This window comes from Odocoileus virginianus, chromosome 4, assembly GCF_023699985.2.
Source record: "Odocoileus virginianus isolate 20LAN1187 ecotype Illinois chromosome 4, Ovbor_1.2, whole genome shotgun sequence".
In the NCBI taxonomy this organism is placed as follows: Eukaryota; Metazoa; Chordata; class Mammalia; order Artiodactyla; family Cervidae; genus Odocoileus; species Odocoileus virginianus.
In genome coordinates this window covers 36,058,408-36,083,108 of record NC_069677.1, presented here as the reverse complement: position 1 = coordinate 36,083,108, position 24,701 = coordinate 36,058,408, and the positions used below count along the sequence as shown (strand labels likewise).

Here is a 24,701-nt window from a genome sequence, read left to right as displayed (position 1 = left end):
GTTACCATGGAAGCCAGGGCTGGGGCAGGAGGCAAGCACGTAGGCAGTTACTGATAAAACCTCATAATTAGGAGGACTGGATAGTCACATGAATGAAACAGGGCCTGGTTGAGCAGGGGATAGACACAAAGGAAGACAAAAGAAAAATAGCTATCCTCAATGACCTGACCATAAAATTCACCCCTGCACATTTTGTACAACCCTTACAATCTTGCTCCATCCCTCTTCTGTGATATCCCAGGGCTCAGGTATGTATGGGGGCACTGCAAACAAGAGACCACAAATGCAATACAGACAACAGCAGTTAAAGAGTGTAAAGGGTCCAGGAGGTGGGCAAACATTCAAGCCAGCCGGTTACAGGCTCCAGTTTTCATGAAAGTCCAGAGGACAACAACAATGGTATCTTGCTATAGACCCAGCAAGCAGACTCATTTCACAGCGACACCACCACTGTGCCCAGCCTGCAAACAGATTGCCTTTGCTCAGACTAAATTTGTTAAGAGGCACTGAACAGGGAAGATCATGACCATTAACCAACATACAATCAGTAACAGCATCTTGAGACAGTGCCACCCCTGCCTGAGGTTTCTATCCTGGTGGCAGTACCATCCATTCACCCTCAGTCCCCAGAGCCCACGCTGAATCCTGGAGAGGCCCACAGGGTTAATATGGCTGTGCCTTCTTCCAGTCAGAGCTGGATTAATTACCTTATTGGTCTTAGGTGGAACAGGTAGCAGACAGGTGAGACCTATAAACCCCTTTCTAATCCTCTTCACCACAAGGCCACAAATGGCAGTATTATTTTGCTGTTACCACAGGTCCCTACCAAACCCTTCCAGGTAACTGGCCATCCATATCCAATTCACAAATCTGTCCCTGAGTTAACATCTCTAAAGCCCACTTCTTTAGTTGTTTAGGGTTGATGGTTCAGGGGTATGCTGGTATTCTGCATCTAATCCAGGCCCTTGTGTTTTGCCTGTGTTCAACAGCCATCCCCAAGCATTCAAGTGAGCCGTGAATGTGAGGCTGCTCCTTTTAAGGTGGAAAGAGACCTGAGGTTGACAAAATACCAACATAATGGAAGAGAAAGACAGCCCTCATTGAGACAACCATCATCCCAGGATCACCCCCATAACTTCCCGTCCCCTGAGTTTATTTCCTAACAGTGCTATACTCACAGGAGGTTCCTCGGCTTCTTGACTGCTCATCAATTATTGGGCTGCACCCCGCAGGCCTGCAAGCCTTGTAGTTGCTCAGCCTTGAGACCTGAGTAAGACCCCAGGGACAGAGACATCAGTGGTTTAGTGGACGAGGGATCTTAGATGTCTGAAGCAAAAGGTCCTGGAACGACAGCTCCACTATGTGTGGCAGACGGCAGGCAGGACATGGCAGCAGTCTTGGCTACTCAGGAGAGAAGGAGGCTACCATTTATAGGGGCAAGTTAGGTCACGTTGTCTCATCAGTTACCAGGGAAACCAGCAGCTGGGCCAGGGGGCGAGCAGGCAGGCAGTTACCGATGAAGTCCCGTAATTAAGAGGACTGCATAGTCCCTGAGTGAAACAGAACCTCCTTGAGCAGAGGATATACAGAAAACAAGGGAACAGCCATCTTTTTTAACAATGTGGTTTCAGGTCTACAGCAAAGTGACTCAGGTTACATACATATGTATCTATTCTTTTTCAAATTCTTTTCCCACTTACATTGTTACATAATATTGAGCAGAGTCCCCTTTGCTATACAATAGGTTGTATTATTGGTTATCCTTTTTAAAAAAATTTTTAAATATTCATGGTTATTTATTTGGCTGTGCTGCGTCTTGGCTGGGGCAGGCGGGATTTTAGTTGCAGCATGTGGGATCATAGTTCCCTGACAGGGGTCAAGCTCTGGGCCCCATGCGTTGGGAGTGTAGAGTCTTAGCCACTGGACCACCAGGGAAGTCCCGCTAGTATCTAAAGGCAAGGCCCTGTGACCAACGCACAGTGAGGCCAAACAGTGCCAAAATGCCTGAGTCTGAAACAGAGGAAGGCCTTTGTGCCACAACTACTAAGCGGTCTTGGGGAGGGCTCTGAGTCATGCAGACATATACTCCCCCCACCCCAGCCTGTTCCCTGGCCCAAGGCAGGGTGAGCTGGAGGCCCCAGGGAGAAAGCTAAGATCGCCTCTTACCTCGCTCTCCACCCGAGGGCAAATACTTCACTGATTGTTGGGTGAATGGCCTCCCTAACAGTCTCACTGATGCTTGCTTGTGGGCGGGGCCTACTGTGGCACCGACCCACAGATAGTCCCTCACTGATAGTTGATTGCTTGAGGGAGATGCTCACTACTGCTGACCAATGGCTGAGAAGTACCACTAACGTTCCCCTAGTAATGGTTGCCTGGTAACAGGTGGGGGTGGGGGCTGGAAGGGGTTAATCAGTTCAGTTCAGTCCTCAGTCCTGGAGGGGTTAATGGCCCATAGCAACTAGCTGCATGCTAAGATCTGCACTACAAGGCACTCTATTACATCCTGTTTGGAGCATGGGCTCTAGGGCATGTGGCCTCAGTAGTTGTGGCTCATGGACTCTACAGTCTGGGCTCAGTAGTTGTGATACAAGGGCTTAGTTACTCCTTGGCATGTTGTATCTTCACAGATCAAGGACTGAATGGTGAGCCTTGCATTGCAAGGCAGATGCCTAACCACTGGACCATCAGGGAAGTTTCAAATATAGCAGTGTGTACAGGTCTGATCCTAAAGTCCCTAACTGTCCCTCCTCCAAACCCTTCCCCCCTGGTAAACATAAGTTTGGGAAATAGCCATCTTGAATGGCCTGACCACACATCAGTCTATTTTATTTCAGAAATTCGGAGTTTTAGGTAGAATAGGATAGTGGTTAAGAGCAGGGATCTAGAGTCAGACTGCTGAAACTTGAATGCTGCTCTAGGATGCACACACTTCCATCACTGGTTGTATTTATTTGGGCAAATTCCTTAAGGCAGGTAAATGTTTATCCTGATTCTTCTTCAATAAAATGGAAGTACCACAAGAACTTGGAGAAGGAAGTGGCAACCCATTCCACTGTTCTTGCCTGGGAAAATTTCATGGACAGAGGAGCCTGGCAGACTACAGCTCATGGGGTCACAAAGAGCTGGACATGACTGAGTGACTGAACGCAGCACACCACAAGAACATAAACTTTGTCTTTTAAACACTGTATCCCTAACACCTAGCACATTTCCTGGAACACAGTGGGCATTTAGTAAATATTTGTGGAATAAGCTTATATATGAATGTATGAATATTGCTTACATAGGAATTCTTTTTGTTCATAATATTATCCACTATGGCAGAGGGTGCTTCATTCATATATTGGTTTCCTGCAGCCCCTAACCCAGGGTTTTGGACTGAAGTATTCGTGAACATTGATGAATTTGAATGCATTTGAATTGAAACATATCACTGCACAATTGAAGCATCTTTCTATTTCTTTCTAGGGTGACAGGATGAGACGGTTGGATAGCATCACGAACTCCAGTGAAGGACAGGGAAGCTTGGCATGCTACAGTCCTTCCTTGGGGTTGCAAAGAGTCAGACATGACAGCAGTTCATGTCTGGAACAACAATTCCTTTCTGGTGGGCAGAAAAGGGGTTACAGGGAATCAAGAGAAGAGGATGGAATGGCAGAGTGACATCAACTCTCTCCTCGCCTCTGGCTCTTTTCATCTTGAGTTTTATCCCTGAGGGGTAGAACCTAGATCTTTTTTTTCTGAGTATCCTGTTTAGCCTTCAAGGTCCATAAAAAACAATGCCTAGATGATGAGCATCTTTCACAGCAATCAGGTGTTGATCTCATATTCTATTTCTGATTCCTGTGTAACCAACCTACACCACCCTCAGCAAGTCACGTCACCTTATAGAACTATGCGGGGCTTCACACTCACTCTCAGGAGGAATCCTAGTTGGCAGGGTCATTGTGGGGCAGATGAGAGAGTGAGTGTGAAAGCCCTGTGAAAAGGATGGCATAGGCAGGACTGCTCAGTTTTTTTAACTAGGAGATGAAACTTAGAGACTCATTTCTCTATGAGATTCGGAGTGTTAACAGTCAAGACAAGCCATCACAAGTCAGTCAGTCTTGTGTTAGATTGTGTTACACAGACCACAGCAAAGAGATTTCCACACTACTACACAATTTAAAAATTATAGTTTTCTGGGTCTTCCCAGTGCACCAGGCCCGAGCACTTGTCTCATGCATGCATCCAGAGGAATCGGGTGGAGAGGGAGGTGGGAGGGGGGGATCGGGATGGGGAATACATGCAAATCCATAGCTGATTCATGTCAATGTATGACAAAAACCACTACAATATTGTAATTAGCCTCCAACTAATAAAAATAAATGAAAAAAAATTATGGTTTTTTTAGTATATATCCCCTCAATGGTTCCACAAATGCACATGGAGCAGTTTGATTGTGTCAAGCACTGTTTTAAGTAGAGAGGAAACGTTAGGAAGGAAAGTTCCTGATTGTGTGGATTTACATTCTGGTGGTGGAGCCAGATATATGAACAGATATACCTCTGTGTGATAAATACAGAGAGAAGTGATCAAGGATACTTGTGCTCTAGTGACCTTGAAAAGTGCCCCTCACTGCTGTTGGAGGGGTGGTATTAGTGATGGAGATTGGGGAGTGATACCTGAGATGTGTCTTGAAGACTAAGTTGACATTCAGTAAGCATTGAATGGATGAATGGTGCTTATCCATTGTCCTTGGTATTAAAATCCCTGGAAGGCAGAGCCTAGCAAGGGAGTGAGGAAAGAGAGAGATATTTCACAGAGGAATCACCAGCATTCCATTTTGAAGATGTCAAACAGGAGGCTGGAGTGGAGAGAATGAGCACAAGAACTGATTCAGGGGTCTTCAGGCAACGGGAGAATACACTGTCAAGGACCTCAGACATTATCCTGCTGGAGATGGGAAGTCATTTTCATTTGTATTTTTCCAGTCTGAAACGCTCTTCATCCATTAACAAACAGTCATATGGCTTGGACCCTCTGTTCCTTTAGGTCTGTGCTTTGAAGGAAAACAAAACAGGGGCAGGGAGAGGTGTTCTCTTACAGAGGCTGCCCGGGGAAGCTTTGCTGGTATTTGGCAGATGGCCGAAGCAGCTGAGATGTTTAAGTCATATGAATATCTGTTAATGAATGAAAGAGTGTTTCAGGCTGGAAAAATAGAGAAGGAAGGAAAATAACCTAAAGGCTATTACAAAAGGTTAACTAAATTACAGTCAATACAATTAATAAAATACTATACAGATCTTAAGAATGACAATCTTGGGACTTCTCTGGTGGTCCAGTGGTTTAAAATCTTCCTCCCAGGCAGAAGATGCAGGTTTGATCTCTGATCATGGAACTAAGATGTCACATACTATGGAGCAACTAAGCCAGTGAGCTGCAATAAAGAACTCACATGCCACAGCTAAGACCCAAAGCAGACAAGTAAAGAAAGACAGAAGGGAGAGGGGAAGGAAGGAAGGGAAAGAGAGAAAGAGAAAAATATTTTAAAAAGAGATAAAGAAGGAAGGAAGGAAGGAAAAGAAAATATTCTCTGTGAATAAATAAGATATTCTAGCAGCTTCTTTTGGGCTCCTAATTGATGGGGACTTTCAAGCCAGCTAAGGCTCTAGGGCTTGACATTCACTTGCTGGTTGACGGCGGCCTTGAAAACAAAGTGAGAATGTTTCCACTTCCCCATTTCAATCTGCGCACTACCATCTGCTGTGCTGATTCCCAGGGTGGCTGCCTCAGTTGGGACAGAATACGAATGGCCCAGGAAACCAGAGATTCACTGATGCTAAAGCAAGATGGACTTGCAGACTATCAGAAAGAGGAAGCTTCTTGAAAGAGACCACTGAATTGGTTTCACGGACCAACCCTTTGATCTCAACATGTGTGGAAAAAATACTGCACATTGTCTCAGAGACTTCTCCCTTTGAGAGAAGTGTCTTGATCTTTGCTCCTTCCTGCTTCAGTCTCACTCCACTAGCGGACAGAGTGATCTTCTTTACGTGCAAACATGACCCATCATTCTCCCACTCCAAACACTTCACTGGCTCTAAGGTGCTCTTAGGATAACAAGCAGTTCCCTGGCATGGCCGTTGAGGCCCTGTCTCTTGGGCGGTGCCCACTTTATGCCACTCTTTCCCTTGCCTGCTATGTTCCAGCCCTGTGACTGTCTTTCACCTCCTCAGATGTGGCACCTTCCTACCCAACTCGGGTCTCTTCTGTACTATTTTTTTAATTATGTTTAATTCAAGGATAACTGCTTTACAACGTCGTGTTGGTTTCTGCCATATCAACATACTATTTTTATACTTGGAATCTATCTAGCAATCTGATCAGCTCCCACTTACCCTCCATATTATGGTGTAAACATCATTACCCCAGGAGACCCTCCTTAGTCTCATGCCCCGCACTGGGCTGGGTGAATGAAGGGGGCTCACAGCAACACCTACCCCAGGACTTCCCCACCAGAGCACGCAACTCAATTAGGGTTAAGCAATTAGCAGGCAGTTATTTGCTCCTTGAAGTTATTTGCTTCTTGAAAGAGTCCACTGAAGCAGATCACCGAGAAGGTTGGAAATAGATTCTTTTTCTTTTTTAAGAAACTTAACACCAGCTTTTTTTTTTTAAATCATTTTTATTTATTTATTTATTTGGCTGTGCCAAGCCTTAATTGTGGCACATGAACTCTTAGTTGCAACATGTGGGATCTATTTCCCTGGCCAGGGATTGAACCTGGGCCTCCTGGCCTGGGAGCTTGGAATCTTAGCCACTGGACCACCAGGGAAATTCCCTGAAATTGATTCTGTAGAGAATAATGGAGCTAACTCCCCGCACACCACCATGGAGTTTTGATGGATCAGGAGAGCTTGCTCACCTTGAATGTTTGGAAACGCCAAGCGCTTGTACTATGAGATGTTTCTCCACGTTGCTCAGCATCTTGTGTGAAGCAGAGAAGGACATTTCCTGGAAAGTGGCTGCTGTGAGCGTCAAGACAGCGGGACCCAGAGAGGTTAATGCTAAGTGTTTGCCCACTGTCACATGGCTGGTACGTGGTGAAGCCTGGAGTAAATTCTGTAACTTTTTGGTTTCAAAGTCTTTCATACACAATGTCATGTGCTTTGTTTCTGGAAGATAAATTTTGAAAGAAAAAAGCTGCTCAATAAAGATTCGGATGCTATTAAACAGGCTTAGATAGTGAACATGTGGCCATGACTAGAGCTATCTTTTCAGGAAACTAGAAGCGCTTGCCTTGTCTCTTTTGCTTTCTGTTGACTGAGGCTGAAATTATTTTTCCTTCCATAAATAGAGGTACAAATGTCCCCTGGGAGAGAGGGTCCAAGGGATCACTCCAAAGTATGTCTGCTGCGTCTTGAAAACCTGATAGCATCTTGTCAACACCCTGGCCAGAGGAGTCACCAGCATTGCTAAAGTTGCATCTGTTTTACCAGGCTAATCCCTGTAAACGATCCATGAAGCTGCCGAGGGACCTCTGCCTGGCTGGGGTCAGGGCAGACAGAGAAGTCAGGAGAAGGGTTCTAGACTGCAGAGCCCCTGAGAGGAGGACTCAAAATGGGGCTGTCTCATGCTTTGCCAAGTAACTAGTGATAATCATGACCATTTAATGAGCATCTACCAGCTTCTGGTATTTTACTTGAAAGGGAAGAGAAGAAACTTGCAAACCCAAGGTGACAGAGGCAGAGAGCAGAGGGCAAGTCCCTTGGGGAGATGAGAGGGTTAGAAAGATAGCCAGTCTTTGAACCACAGTAATTCAGTTTACCACTTGCTATTATTATAAGAATAATACATATTCTTTGGAGAAAGATTGAAAACCTTAAAAAAATAGAAAGAAGAAAATATTTCTGTGAATCAGAAAAATACTGTTAGGACTTTAGAATGCAGTATCTTCAAGTTTGGAACATGAATTTTTCTTTTCTTTTTTTTTTACAAGATGGGACCATATGCTTTTTCACTTACTAATACTATGTAAACATTTTGCCACATTTTAATAAGTTCTCAATTAAACAATAACATGTTTAATGCCTGCACAGTGCTCCAGAACAGCAGGAATGAGAGCACCAAGTGCCTAAGTGGCCTGGGGTCAAATTCCAGCTCTGCCTTTCCTGACCATATGACAAAACCCCTCCACCCAATGAAGAGAATAACAGACTCTCCTCTTAGGTATGTTGGGACAATCATATGAGAAACGGAATTGAAAACGCTTTCCACAGTGCTGCATATATGCAAACTCTTATCATTTCTGTAAACTTACCGATTTCCTATTCTCCAACATTTGGGTTTCTCAGGTTTTCACTATCATGAATAAGAGGTAAGGAACACTGTTACATACAGATCTTTGTGGTCCTCTATAATTATGTCTTGATGCGAAATTACTGGATCAAAAGGTATGCAGAGTTTGCATGCATTTGATACACATTGTCAAACTATTCTTCAAGAGATGAGTGTTGATTTATAGTTAATTTGATGGCCCTTTGGAAGAGGTGGCTATGAAATCAGGAACCGATGATGAGTTACATAAGTAGGGAAGTAAGAAGCAATCGGCAGAGCCCAGCACATAATACCTACCAAATCCTGGGCAGGCCTGCTGGCCTCTCTTCTTCCACCTCAAATCAGGTCCAGGTTCTGACATAGGAAGGAACCTGACAGAATGTGATGGGCATTGAATGGCCCTAGACTGAAGGAGAGGTTAGACAGATTAGAAGACGGTGCAAAACCCTTGTCAGATCAATAAAAACAAATCCCATAATTTTCTTCTTTGGATTACTTTAGTGTTATTAATTACTGCCAAGTACTACTTATTCATTTTTAGACACTACTTCCAAATTGTAATTAACTCATATTAACAGCATATGTATAGAATTTTGTGGGATATTGAATATGTTGAATTTTCACAATGTGGTGATCCTTTATTCTGAGATTATGTCCTTGCTACTTTTTTTCTTTTCAAAGTTCTTTTAAAATTGAAATAATGGTGATGGTGGTAGGGTATTTTAGAGTCTTTTAATTGGCAAATAAAAGACTTTATTTGTCTTCTACTTTTAGTCTTAAATTTTATAGGTACCTGGAATCCATATATCTGGAAGCAAATGTCCAAATGACACATAAGCTAGTCTTGAAACTTTCATTTATCCAACCAACATTCAGTGAGTGGATGCTGTGTGCAAGATGAATGGAAATCTCTGGGTCACACATTAGTATAACACCATGAAGCTGCAACACCATTGTCTCTGGGGGTGACAGGTTGTAAATGACAGAAAGCTAGGGGAACATGGGAATCACAGTGTATCACAGGGTCCCCAAGTCTTAATGCTTACAGGAACGATATACCTCATTGGAGTCCCTGGGGAAATAAAATTCACTACAACAAACACCTCCTCAGAGTTGCACAGTATGTATTTCAGAAATTAAAAGAACAAAATTAGACTGAACGTAGGACAAAAGTAGAGGTTAAATAACCCAGACACCAAGATTTATCCTTGTAAGCAGAAGAAATTAGCTGTAAGCTTTTTTTATTAAGCAATTATTTGGTTAAGGACACCCAAAGAAAGGAAAACCAACGCCTAATTTCATAATACAAGTACATGGAGAGCTAAAGTAAACTCTTTAATATCCACAAAAACCTTAAATAAAAAGAATCACAAAACAAAATATCATTAGTCACACTTAGATTATACTGGGACAATATAAATCAACTAAGTTGTAAATTCTACACAGACATAGAGAACAGCAGGTATAAGCGAAATGGGAGATTATGCTGTATGAATATATTTATATGAGCAAGGGCTCTTTAGTATCCTAAATTTACCGAGTTAAAATTGAAAAATATAAATATTTTTGTTGTCTGAGCCAGAGAAATCTTTAGATTTGAGATGCTTAAATCACAGAAAATCTTTGAAACTATTCTTCCCAAGCACTTTCTCTGGGGCCAGGAGGCAGAATAGTTCTGGAAAGAAAATCTATGAACATTTTGGGAGAATTTTCTGAGAGTTGACATGAGACATGCTTTTGGAAGGCCTTAATGGTTTGTCAGTTTTGAGGGTAGTCAGTAGTCCTTTAAGGGTATGTGTCACAACATAAATTATTTATTGAGATTCCAGCAAATATCCAAGCAATTGGAAAGGACATAGACACGACAGCTTTTTCTTTTTTTCCAAAGGGTGATGATAATTCTCTCAACCAAAATGGCTAAACTCCAACACCCTGCCAGAGTTTGCATTCAAAAGGAAAAACCCAAAATAAGCCTCACCAAAATCTTCCCCATCACCTGCTTCAAAGAGATTATTGTCAAGAATTAACATGACTGAATTCATTTAATATGAATAAATAAGTGACATGAACTTACAGCAGTGAGCATTTACCACCGGCACATTGCTTTTTGTTGGCTTTGACATGGAGATCATTCTCTGGATGAAAAATGTCTTGTCAATTCATTGAATTAACATTGGTCACTAATCATCTAGTTAGGTTCCAATTATATATATCCAGGCTTGGATAATGTAATTGAAATTTAATTTACAGTTTTTAAATGACAATGTGTGATTTAAATTGCAAATAAATCATAGGAGAATCATTAGATTATGAACCATGAGTGACACTATCTTTATCTTTTAATGGCATTATTTACACTGAAGACAGTGTTTCTGAAAGCAGAATGCTCTATTCTATTAACTTAGACACAGTGACAAGAAATCTTGATATATGTATGTATACATGTCACATTTTACAGAGGCACACACCTTTTGAAAACACACTTTTTTAAAAGACAGGGGAGTATTTTTCAGGCACCAATCTTGCAAAAAATCTCACAGATTTTAAAAAATGTTAAATTCAAGCACATCAATAAATGAAAAACAGCAAAATAATTACAGCTAAAATTGTCAATGTTGAACTAACAATTATAAATTATAATGATTTCAGGTTCTTAGTAAAAGCATTGGAGTGGAAAAGGTGGAATTTCAAGTCAAATCCCATCACAAGAAACTTCATTGCAATAAAAAACTTGGATCATAAAGAAATGGTTTCCAAGGTCTGGCCAGACATTATAAGTGTTTCTCATTCTCATTGCCACAACACTTACAATTTTAAATAATTTGTGGCAATGATTATTTTCCTAAAAGCAATTATTCAAAAGTTCTTTCTCATACAATAGTCACTTCCAAAAATGAAAATAGTCCAACCCTCGATTTTATGACACAGTGTAAGGTGTGGTAATAGAAACCTTGATTCTAAGTAACCAGAAAAACAGAAACACAGATTATAACTGAAACCAATTTACTTTTTTTACATTGAAAAAGAATGCACTGGCAGACAATAACTACATCTACAAATTTGACTAGTTTGTGTACTAGCAGTCTATTCTGAATTTATTTTGAGCTCAATACACAACAATAGAGGGAGGTGCACAGCAGTGTCCACTGAAGATGTTTACTTTATAATTTAAATATATTAGGTACCTGCTATAACACACACGTGGTCATGAACTCATCAAGGATAAAGACACTTAACTTATGAATCTCTAGCGCTTAGAACATACCAGGCACATACTAAATGTGAACTGACGGACTTTTAGGAACACTTTTCCTCATATAAGTTCCTCTTTTCCCTGAGTCTGGGATAATTTATGGACCATGATGAAACAAAGAAGTTACAAAAATAAAAAGGGGATCATATTAAGAGCACGATTAACAATTCCTTTCTTTAAAACTATTCTCTGAGTTCTAATGAAGGATAGTGGTGGTCCCTGCTATGGAAACTATTCCCTGTAATTTGCACTGACACTATGGACATGAACCTACAAGAAAGTGGGGGGTGGAGAGTGGGGTGCACCGAATAATGAAAAGTTGGGTTGTTTTTCTCCAAGGCAATCAACTATGTGATCAAGTCAAGCCTTTTTTTGCATGTTTCCTCTCAAATAGGATATATTTGTAAAAAGAAAAAAAAGGTTTCAAGATGAATTACCTTTTTGAGATATCCTGGGACCTATTTAGAACAATAATGTTAAATGACCTAATTAGTATTCAATGGGCTTAAATGAATCAGTATTTTTTTTAAAAAATGATATACTCCAAAGAATTAACTGAGTAATCAATTTGCTGAAGTTCTGCATTTAGACTATAGTGATAATACAGCTTTAGTGTCAGGAAGAACTTTAGAAATATTTCTCTGGAGAAATCATTCTAATTATGATTATATTTTCATTTTTAAAAAATAGTTAATTGATTATTTTGGCATAATAATCTATACTTTTGGTGGGGAAAACCAGTCACGACAATAATTTCCCTTATTAGTTCAATCAGTTCCATACTGAACAAATAACTTCATGAAGGAATCGCTTATATGACAGTATTACAGAGGACTATGAAAAAAATCATTTTTGGAATATTATATTTAATATAAAAGAGTTTACTATAAGAGGAATAATGGGAATATAAATGAAAGTTTTAGATTTATAACCAATATGTATAATATTTAGTTGACAGTGTCTAACCATTCATAATTATGATTAAGAGGAATACTGGAAATCTAAGTAAACATATCTATCAGATAAGCAGTGGGATGTAAAGAGCATGACTAATCTGGAGACAGGACATGGCATAGGCATTTTGAAATAAATGGTCATAAGGGCTTTTTTAAGTGTGAAATATCAATCAACAGTAGCATTGAAGGGACTGAATTTTTCACCATTTGAAAATTTACTGTGTTTACTAAGTTTCTGTAAACTTTCCAGAGTCAGTGGTAAATTATTCTTTATTCACAAATCAAAGGCTTATGATTGGCTTAAGTATTTTTGTTAAGCCAAATAAAGTAATTTGTGATTTTCTACAGTTTTTAAAAAGTCTCATTTCCTTATTACTAACACATGCAACCCAACTTGATTAAAATGCATGCGTATGATAGTTCATATCCATTTTCTCCCAAGCAGAAATTACACGGCATTCAGGTGTAATCCTTAGAATTTATCACTCTAACACTCTCCTATGCTAATTTCACTATAAAAACATTTCAGGAAATGAGTATTTATTTTTAGCATTTTTATGAGATTAACAATAATTTTCCATATACTCTAGAGCTGCATTGTCCAATACGGTAGCCATTAGACACATTTGGCTATTGAAACACTTGAAATGTGACTACTGCAACTTGAAGAACTGAATTTCTAATTTCAGTTAATTTTGAAGTTAAAAACTTATGTTTGTTTTAGTTATTAGAGAAATCTTAAGTATGTTTAGACAACCTAGGTTAATGAATCTACTTTTTATTCTGCAAAATTTATGAAATTGCAATAAATCAAGTATTATTGATGAACACCCAATGTCCAAATTAAGGTGAACTTAAAATTTAAAAAACAAACCAGATTTTAAAGACTTTAACATAAAAAACATAAAATTCTCATTAACAATTTTATATTGATTTCTTAAGTACTTTGCATCATATTTCTCTTAGCACTGATCTAGAACTCTATGAAATTTGCTAGCTTCTGAAAGTCATGTTTTAAATTTTTTATTCTTTTAATAAAAAATTATCATTATGAAAAAGAAATTAGAGCTAGAATTTGTCTAGTAAAAAGCGACCTTCCTTCTCTGAACTGCAGAGCCCTTGCTAGCACCAACAGCAGAATGCAAAAATGATAGGCAGTGAAATATGCAGAAATCATGTATGATAGCACTGATGAGTGTGCAATCAAATAAAACTGCTCACACACTACAAAGTGTATCTTTTCTTGCTCCCAATTGTCCTCAGACCTATGTGCACCTAATTTCAAAATTATTTTTCAAACTTTCTACCAAATTCTGCTTTGCTATGGCTTCTGGTATAGATAAATGAGCGATGACTTTACTGAGCAATATGCGTGATCATGTATTAATACTAGATTCTGTCCAGGCCCGAGAACTTTCATCCTTTAGGGTGGAGAGCTTCCTCTGGGAGAAGGGTTCAAATCCCAGAAGCTTGAACACTGCCACCCGGTACTTCTTGGACATGATGTTGTACAGAATAGGGTTGATGGCAGCACTGAGGTAGAAGAGGACGAAGGAGACGAGGTTGCAGTATTGGCTGATCTGAGCGATCTCCACAGAGCCAGGCTCGAAGGATTTGGAAAATAAATATCGTCCTACATGGAAGGGCAGCCAGCAAAGGATGAAAGCGAAAACCACTACAGCTGAAAGGACAATGAGAAAGAGAACGTCAGTTCAAGATAAGTCCTAGCAAACCACAGTCTCTTCTGAAGACGTGGACTTGTTTTGATTACGTGTGGTATGACAACTGACTTCAGAAAAATATCATATTTTGCTCTTCCCCATTCCTATATTTTAACCAAGATTGATTCTGTTTGGACCAACAGTTCAACCATTGTCACTAAGCTTTCCAATTATTTCTATTTAACAACTACTTTAGTAATTTTGTGCTTGAGTTGACATGTTAGATCAAACCTATATGAGATACAGATTCCTTGGATACAATACAAACTAACTAAATTAAAACTTCTAGAAAGGAGACCAGGACACCTGTTTTTTTCTTTTTAAAGTTTCATAAAAGATTGAATATACAGTCAGGATTGAGAACCATGGAGATGAATGAGACTTTTCCACCTAAAATAGACATAAGTAAGGAATAAAAGGCCATAAAACCAACTAACATTAATGATCATCCACTCAAGTTTTAATTTTCCCCATGTAAGGTAGCTTTTTTTTTTCCCAATACCTTTGCATTTCTAGGTTAAGTTTTTAAAATTCAGAAATCAGAGGAAAAATAACAGAAAAAAAAAATTCTGGTCTTTGTACCACTTTAGGGAATCACATAAGTGATTGATTCCCTTCCAGTTGTCAAGGCAAAACAAAATTAGCATTGGTGTTAAGACACCAGTGAGGATAATTAACAGTTTAAAAATAAAATTAGAGGAAATTATTCAATGTACTCCTCCCAAAACTAAGCTGCGTAGTAGCAACCGACTGCCCCGGCAGCAACATGAAATTAGAGTCCCTTAAGGAGTGCTAGCAGATTTCGATCAATTAGTCATATTTTGAGAATCACTGGTCTAAAGAAAAAAAAACTGATATTCTTTGAATCAATTCTACCACTTTAATATACAGGATTTTAGGAATTGTGAAAGTACAATGCAAAATTATCCTGAAATGACTTCTAAGAAGCACTAAGTATGCAAATAAGTACAAAATGTTTACTACAATGTCCAAATAAAATGTAAATATTCTGGTTTTGAAAAAAGTAGAATTACAATTTCACTTGGATGTGAACACACTTTGTATTACTTGTACCAAACACATATAGCTACAGAAGCTGAATTTATGGAATAACTATCCCATACTGCATCCAGATGTTCTCTGAAGGCTCACTTGTGGAGAGATAGTAAGTCCTACCAGCTTCCACACCTCCTTTTCTCATGTTGGAAGCCTGCCTATCCTATCTAGCCTTTCCTACTTGGAGAGACAGGTAAGTATGAAAACAGAGATCCCAGGACTTTTTTGTCACCGACTTCCTTACAAAGCTGTATAAACAGCATCAGGATAAACAGAATTGAGGTAATTATCTGAAAAAAAAAAAATACAAGTCAGAAAGCAAATCACAATGTTGAAAGAAAAATGAATCTTCTCTGATAGAATTATCCAAATGATCACATTTTTGTGATCACAAATTTACCAATGAATGCTTTCTAGAGTCAATGCCTGGTTTTTTCACTCTCAGTACCTGCTTTTCTGAATGCAACTTAGTTATCTACATATTGAGGCAGGAAGTTTTACATCAACTTTAATGCTTTAAGACCACAATAGATTCTTTAATGAAAGATCTCGGTTTTGACACGAAGTTTCTAGGCTAATACACACTACATTTTAGAGAAATATTCAGGTGGGACATTTTTCCACGAAAGAGAGAAGGCGAGACCAGGAATGAGACACACACAGAGAGAAAGAGACCAAAGGAGAAAGTCAAGGGGAGAGAGGAGGGAAGGAGAAAGGATAGAGGAAAACAGAGATATATAGACAGAGAAAAACGGAAAACAAAAGAAGAGACACACGACAGAGAAACTAGAGACCAAAGAAAGGGCTCAAGACCTAAACAGGAGAAAATAATTGAGAGATTTCCAGGGTAACAGATACTTCAAGAAACAGGAGAGGGAGGGAGACTCGGGGAGAAGGGGAAGGCACGGGGAGAGGAGAGCTCGAGGGCGCACGGATACCCACCGAGCATCTTCACGGTCTGTTTGTGGTTCCGGTCTCTGAGCGAGGCGCCCACCGCCGCCTCGCCGCGTCTCCTCTTCCACAGCTTCCTGCCGATGAGGCTATAGAGGACAGTGAGGCAGAAGACGGGCAGGAAGAAGAAGATGCTGGACACCCACACCATGACGGTGAGCAGCCCGGAGCGCACGGCGAACTCGGTGGCGCGGCACTCGTTGGTGTCCCGAGGGTCGGTGCCGTTCTCATGCTCCACTCCGACCAGCACGAAGATGGGCCCGGCGCTGCAGAAAGCCACGGCCCAGATGACCAGGATGACGAGCTTCACCCGGCCCTTGGTGATCACCACCTTGGCCCGCAGCGGGAAGCAGATAGCGAAGTAGCGCTCGACGCTCAGCGCGGTGATGGTGAGCACCGTGGCATAGGTGCAGCTCTCGCTAACAAACTGGAAGAGTTTGCAGAGCAGGTCACCCAAGTTCCAGGGCCGGTAATGCCAGAGGCGCACGAGGTCGAGGGGCATGCAGAGGAAGATGAGTAGGTCGGAGAAGGCCATGCTGGACAGGTAGAGGTTGGTGGTGGTACGCAGCTCGCGGAAACGCGACACCACCAGCATGGTGAGCAGGTTGCCCGCGATGCCCACCACGAAGAGTGCCACACAGGTGGCTGTGACACCCGCCAGCAGCGGCGCGGGGAAGAGGGGCGACAGCTCGGCTGTTAGCGAATCGTTGTCGGGGGGAGCATCCCAGCCCAGGTCAGGCAGCGTGAGGTTGGACCCCAGCTCCTCGCTCCGTGTCGTATTCCACATGCTGCCGATTCTGCTTAACTGGTGCAAGGACGTGACTGCTCTGAGAAGCTGGATCTGGCTGGTCCGGGCGCAAAAGAGTGCGAGGGAGGAGCGTGCGCGCGGGCTCTCAGGGAGGATGCTTGGAAAGGAGAGAGAGAGGAGAGGCAGTATCCGAGCTAAAAGGTGAGATTGAGAGCCTGAGCGGGGAGGAGGGCGAGAGATGGAGGCAGGAAGACACACACACACAAACACACACACACTCTCTGGTGGTGAGATGGACAGAATGACCCACAGCTCTGGCACCTCTCGTTTGCCCCCATTCTCTCCCCCAAAGACCCTCTCTCCCAACCCAGCCTCCAGCCGGCCTCCACACAAGTACCTGTCACTGGGGTAGCTTCACCAACCCTGCTTCCCCTTTGCGTTCAGGCTCCAGCTGCTTCTGGCATTTCCCAAAGCGCGGCGAAGCGGAGACCCGGCACTGCGAAGCTGGAGCGCGCGGGAGCGCTCCCCCAGTAGCCTTGGGCGCCGCGTGCTCAGTGTGGCCCCAAAGGCAGATCACACCCGAGGATGGGGGCGGGGACAGCGCGGAGAACACCTTCAGTTCTCGGGGCCTGCCTCAACAAGGGTCAGAGTTGGCTACAAACCTGGTGCTGGAAACTGAGAGTGCACAGCTGAGCTTGGGAAAGGGAGGTCGGGAGTGTTCCGACGGGAGAGGAGACCGTGCGCCCCTGGGAAGAGCCTCACACAGTCCTAGAACCTACCATCGTCTTAGCGAGGAGAAGCAGGCTTAGAGAGGTGCAGCCACTTGTCCAAGGTCACACAGCGAGCTGGGGACTCAGGTACTAGTTTTGAATATCCCATCTGGTGGACTTCTGAGAACGAAGGAGCAAGATGTGTGAATAAATTGTTGTGAATTCCAGCGCTTTGTGTAGTCCCCCAACCGGGCGGTGGTAGGGCATATGCTGTGGAGGAGATTACTTTTGCTGCAGCAGACCTCGGAGGAAGAGGACAAGCTAAGGGGCGCGCTAGCGTGGCGGAGGTGGGGGGAGCCGGTAAAGGGGGCATAGCCGAGGCTGTAAGGCTGGTACGTTGAGGGTGATCAGTAAACATTTTTTGAGGCATGGATAAGAAAGATCAGCCTTTGGGTAAATCATCAACCTTTTTGCTTCACATTCGAGGATGTTGTGAAAACCACTGAGAATGGATGTCAAGAGTGTTGGGGACCGAGTTGTAGCTCAATACATAAATAGAGGCAGCAGCGTTGCTGTTACTGCTATTGAGGGGCAGAAGCTGCGCTCCGTGGGGATGGGTCGGAGGCTGCCTCTACGCTCTCCAGGTGACTCTCTCTGGACGCGGCCACTGTGTCCTCTCCTCGGAGCCAGGAATCCACAAACTAAGGAGCGAAACGGGAGGCTGCCTTCTAACTCGCTGACCCGCCGGGCCTCTTCCGGCGGGCCAACCTGGGAGCAGCTCACAAGCGTGTTCAGCACCGCGGCCAGCGACCGGCTCCCTACCTCGCGGCCCTGCTCACCCCGCTGAGGCCCGCAGGCTCTCACCTTTCACTTCTGGCCTCAGGGCCTCCGTCCAGCTCCGCGAGGGAGCCAGGAGATTCCTCCCAAATTCAGACTCATATTAAGTGGCTTCGCTGACCGCGCCTATTCACACTCATTTACCCGTGGCCTAAATTGATTTTGTACGAGAGAGAGCTTTCCCGAAGCATTTTAGCGCCTTTGCATATGCCTTGGACAGATGGTTTATATTACCTCTGTCGACTAAACTGTAAATGCTTTAAAGTCCACAAAAATTTAAGGCTGGATGTATGCACATGTGCATGAAAGATTCCACACAAAGGAAGAGACTGGATGTTTAGTACAGGCAACTTACTGGAAAATGCTACATAGGTTACTACTGCTGTGTACAGATGTTGGAGCAAAGATCCACTACAATTATTATTTTAGAAAAAGATGAGGGAGTGCCTGATGGTTTCAGTGGTTAAGAATCTGCTTGCCAATGCAGGGGATTCGGGTTCAACCCCTGGTCTGGGAACTAGGATCCCACATACCAGAGGGCAGCTACTGAAGTCCCTGCCCTCAACAGCCCATGCTCTGCAACAAGGGACGCCACCAAAATAAGAAGCTCTCACACAGCAACTAGATTTGACTTTAACACTTCTCACACTACATTATCGGGTTTTCCATATGGCACTAGTGGTAAAGAACCCATCTGCCAATGCATCCCTGGGTCGGGAAGATCTCCTGCAGGAGAGCATCCACTCCAGTATCCTTGCCTGGAGAACCTCATGGACAGAGGAGCCTGGCGGGCTATAGTCCATGAGGTCACAAAGAGTTGGACATTACTGAAGCAACTTAGGATGCACTCTACATTATCAGTAGTATTCTGTGTGCAGACAAATCTCTAGGAGGAGAAAACAGTGGGATAAGTAAAAATACCACAAGAGGCTATAACCTAAGAATAAGAATCAGGAAAAAATTGTGGGGACATATTTCTAATTTATTGAATGTGAAAGTAATAGCTAATAAATAGGTGAAATTCTTCTTAAAAATCCGTTACAACAAAAATTTGTCATGTTGGCCAAAATAGCCAGATTTTAACTGCATTCAATTATTTTCTAAAATAAAGACAAATCTGTATTGTGTGATGAAGAACAAAAAACAGGGGATACTATTGAAATTGTTTCATTCATTTACAACACATAATATTATAAAAATATATAAAACTTTCTATTAGTAGGTGTCAGGTACTGGGAATGACAAAAAAAATTAAAAAGTCAAAAAGGTCCTGTATTTATAAACTTACCTTATGGAGAGAAAAGTACAGTTAAACAAGCAATTCCAGTACAGTTTGATATGTGCATTTAAAGAGGCATGTACAATAAGCTCTGTTGAAATATGGAGAAACAATGAACTGCATAGAGGTTTTAGGGAAGGCTTCTCAGAGGAAGTACCACCTGAACTGGATATTCAAAGTTGAGTTCCAATAGGTGAAGTGGAACATGCTAAACTGTTCAGATAGGCACAAAACCACACTGGAGCATAAAAACCCAGCATACCTTATCCTTTGAGGAGTTTTATTATGGATTCATAGATTTTCATATATTCAGTGAGGAGCAGTCAAGATTACAGTATTTTTTTTTCTTTTTGATGCTTAAATTATCCTATCTTTGGCTAATGAGATCCCTTTCAACCTGGCTCCAGGGCCTCTGACATGACTTGCTTAGACTTTGAGAATTTTCTTGCCAAAATGTGTGGCACAGTAAAACACCACTTGTAAGTAACTTACTGTGTAAGTTCCCTACTCTAGACCTGGGAGCAGCTATTTCTCCAAGAATTCCTGGTACCTTTTAGTGGGGAATGGCATTTGGAAACTTCAGTTTGGGCAGTAAGGATGGTTACTGCTCCTATAATATTATGGCCTAGACCCTGTCTATCGACAGAACTAGGATAAATGTTTTTTGAAAGTGTCATGAGATGATGATAATACAGTAGGTAAATCAGACACACTTTTAGCAAGTGATCATAATTAACATCACCAGTGTGATGCTCTGTAAAAGACACAAAGTCCCTTACATGGTATTCCAGCTAGGAATGCACAATCTCAAACTAATCACAAAAAAATATCAGACAGACTCAAAATGAGGAATATTCTATTTTTAAAATTTCTTTCCCAAGATGTCAACATTATATATGACAAAAAAAGACTGGGCAAATGTTCCAGACAAAAGAAAACCAAAGGGATGAAACAGCTAACTGTAATTTCTATCCTAGACTGGATCCTAAACTGGAGGATAAAAACTTCTATAAAGGACAATATTGGGTAAAGTGACAAACTTAGAATATGAAGGATAGATTAGATAGAAGTATTGAATCAATGTTAAATTTACTGGAATTGATAACTATGTGAAAGAAAATATTTTTAAAAATACACACTTAACCATGCTCTATGCTTCTGTTTCAGAATAATAATTACTTGTGTGTAGATAAACAGAGAACTTCCTAAGTGGCTTAGTGGTAAAGAATCCATCTGCCAAGTGGAAGACTTGGATTTGATCCCTGGGTTGGGAAGATCCCCTGGAGGAGGAAATGTCAACCCACTCCAGTATTCTTGCCTGGGAAATCTCATGGACAGTGGAGCCTGGCCGGCTGCCATCCAAGGGGTTGCAAAGAGTCAGATATAACTTAGCAACTAAACAGCATCAGCAGACAAACAGAGGCAATGACAAAGCAAATGGGGGAAAATATGAATAATAAATGAATCCAGGGAAGGGGTAGAATGATTTCTTTGTATTATTCTTGCAACTTTTCTTTGTTTGAAGTTATTCCCATACAAAAAATTAAGAAGTCATTAGCTTTAGAGATATTTCAACTCAACTTCTGATTATTTACTTAACGTACTTGGTTTTATATTCCTACTGAATATCCTGGCTTCTAACAACATAAGCATAATTATTTATGTTGTAATATGCATTAAATGATTTCAAACTAATAACATTGGCACTACTGTTAATAGTAAACTTGGCAAATAAAGCCTGAGATTTTCTTGCAGTTCTCTTTGTGCTTAGAATATACCCCACTAAGTGTGTACAGGGCTTCCCAGGGGGCACTAGTGGTAAAAAACCTGCCTGCCAATGTAGGAGATGTGGGTTTGATCCCTGGGTCGGGAAGATCCCCTGAAGAAGGGCATGGCAACCCACTCCAGTATTCTTTCCTGAAAAATTCCAAGGGAGGAGGAGCCTGGCAGGCTATAGTCCATAGGGTTGCAAAGAGTTGGACAAAACTGAGCACATATGCATGAGTCTACAAATGTGTACAACTATGTGTCCTAAAATTAATTGAAATAATGCTTTTTTATGTGTGGTTAAGTGACAGATTTGATGCAGTTAGATTTGTTTCAGTTACTTTTAATTTTAGGAATTATTTAAAATTTTATATTTGAATATATAAATCATTCATGTGATTTGGCAATTAAAATTTTAAAACAAAGCATGGTCTTAAATTTAAAATGATAAGCCAAAGAATATTCAGCAGCATGTTATACCTTCTGCATACTCCTCAACTGATATCATTAAAAAGAATTTAGCCTCTGGTTTACCTATCCTGTGTGTTTCTGTAAATATTTGTGTGTGTGTATGTAGCTTACATAAAGGGTAATATACTGTATACACTGTCCACTCTCTTCATTTTTAACATAACACAGTATCCTGGAGTTCTCTAATACCAATATTCTTTTCTTGGATGTTTTTGTAGTACTCCATCTTGGGAAACTTACATAGTTTCCATTATGAAGATGCACCTTAGTATTATTCAACCAACATTTTATTGTTTTTGCTTGTATGTTTTTAATAATCTTTTACTATTATAATAATGTTGCATTTTATATGTTGACAGATATAGCACAGAATAACATAAAGATGAAATGACAGTTTAATAAAAAGAAGAATGTTCTCTTCCCAGCTCTGGCAAGCAACCACAATCTGTTTTCTGTCTGAATTTCACCACTCTAGTTACCCCTTGCCAGTATTTGTTGTTTTATGACTGGTTTATTTCATAATGTCCTCACAGTTTGCCTATGTTGTAGCTTGTGCCAGAATCTTCTTCTTTCCTGAGTAATATTTCAGTCTATGGATATAGACCACATTTTGCTTATCTGTCCATCCACGAATAGACACCTGAATTACTTCCACCTTTTGGCTCTTGTGAATAATGCTGCTATGAACATTGATATACAAACATCTGTTTGCTTCCCTGCTTTCAATTCTTTTAGGTATATACCCAGAATTGGAATCGCTGGGTCATATGGCAATGCTATATTTCATTTTTTGAGGAACTGCCATATGGTCTTCCACAGCAGTGGCCCTATTTACATTCCCACCAGCAGTGAACAGGGATTCCAATTTCTTTACATCCTTGACAATATCTATCCCCTGTTTTTTTTTTTTTTTTCTGTTGTTTATTTTCCTGTTTTGTAAAGACATCCTAATGAGTATGAAGTGGTATATCATCATGGTTTCGATTTACATGTCCCTAGTAATTAGTGATGTTGAGCACCTTTTCACATACTTATTGGATATTTGTATATATTCTTTGGAGAAATATCTATTCAAGTCCTCTGCCAATTCAAAAATCAGGTTATTTGGGTTTTTTTTTTTTTTTTTTTCCTGTTGAGTTGTCCTTTTGACTCTTGAGATTTTTTTCCTTGTCAATTCATCTTCTAATGATTCTGAAAGCATTGGAAAATAAATGGGAGGAAGGAAAGTTTGTAAAAAGTAGTATTCCATTTTAATGGATATGACTGTAACATCCGAGGCAGTTTCAAAGCTTCAACAGATGGTGCACAGCAATTGTGCTATACTGATTGAGTTACAACAAATTCCATTAAATTAAAAATCCTCTTAGCAGATGCCTTCAACAATTGTTGTCTTCTCTGAAGCTAATCTCTGGAGCAAAGACTTTTTTTTTCGGTGTTTGTTATTTGTAGTGTTTGGATCTTTGAAATTCTAGACTTTCTACAAAATACTCTATTGATATTTGGGTGGCACTTTATTTTAGGAGTGTTGAGGGGTAGGAGGATGGAGGGATAAAGAGGACGTTAATCTCTGACAACAAGGTGGATTGCTAATAAACAAGATTTGTGAAACATGAATATATGAGTTTCTTTATAAAAATAAACAGTATATCTTGAAACTGTTTTGCTATAGATTGCAATATATATTCACTTTAATGAAAGTTAAATACTATAAATTATCTCACCAAGATCACTAAAATAGGAGTCTACCTCTAGTTCTAATTTCCTAAAAATCCATAATTACTTATTAAGGCTGGTAAATAATACCAAAAAATCTATGACCATTTGGGTAATTTGATTTTATTATGTCAAGGTATTATTTAATATGCTATTAAGATAATGTATCAAGATATTTCATTATGTTAAGTCTTGCCAGGTGCATTAGAAATCAGAATGTTTCCTCTGTACAACTCACGGAACATTACTTTTGGAACACTAATGAGGAAAGACAACCCGGAAGTGTAAGCAGTGCAGAAGAATACAAATAAAAACCACTCAGTCCATACTGCCTACTGGACATTTATAACTGGAGAGCTCATCACTACTTTAAGCTCATTTTATGTCTAAAGCAAATTCATCATCTCCAACCCACTGAGTATTCCTAATATCCATCCCTCATGTCCATTTTTAAAAAAAATTTATACAATTTGTAAAGGTTACTTTCCATTTACAGTTATTACAAAATATTGGCTATATTCCCTGGGTGGTAAAATACATCCTTGATAATTTTTATAATTATATCCAATAGTTTGTACCTCCCATCCCCTTACCCCTACATGCCCACTAGTTTGTTCTCTATATCTGTAAGCCTGCTTCTTTTTTCTTATATGCACTGTATTTGCTGTAGTTTGTTGTATTTTTTAGATTCTACATATAAGTGATATCATACAGTATTTTTCTCTGTCTGATTTATTTCACTTAGCGTAATGTTCTCCAAGTCCATCCATGTTGCTGAAATGGGAAAATTTTGGTTTTTTTTTAAATGTCTGAGTAGTATTCCATTACATATATACATACACACACACACACCAAATCTGTATTTATTCATCTGTTGACGGTCACTTGTTTCTTCCATATCTTGGGAATTATAAATA

General features: G+C 40.6%; 1 protein-coding gene across 3 annotated transcripts; it reads right to left on the bottom strand.

Annotated features, from left to right (window-relative positions):
- Positions 1-9,523: 9,523 nt before the first annotated feature.
- Positions 9,524-23,115, bottom strand: GHSR (growth hormone secretagogue receptor). Of its 3 annotated transcripts, XM_020879606.2 has the most exons (4): positions 17,787-23,115; positions 17,405-17,636; positions 16,251-17,164; positions 9,524-14,212 (listed from the first exon to the last, which is right to left on the bottom strand). In XM_020879606.2, the coding sequence occupies exons 3-4, from the start codon at positions 17,044-17,046 to the stop codon at positions 13,908-13,910; spliced, it is 1,101 nt and encodes a 366-aa protein (XP_020735265.1). In that variant the 5' UTR covers positions 17,047-17,164; positions 17,405-17,636; positions 17,787-23,115; the 3' UTR covers positions 9,524-13,907. The 3 variants fall into 3 exon arrangements, with proteins under 3 accessions (XP_020735265.1, XP_070322510.1, XP_020735267.1); XM_070466409.1 differs by having other exon boundaries at positions 17,405-23,115; XM_020879608.2 differs by lacking the exon at positions 17,405-17,636.
- Positions 23,116-24,701: the final 1,586 nt, after the last annotated feature.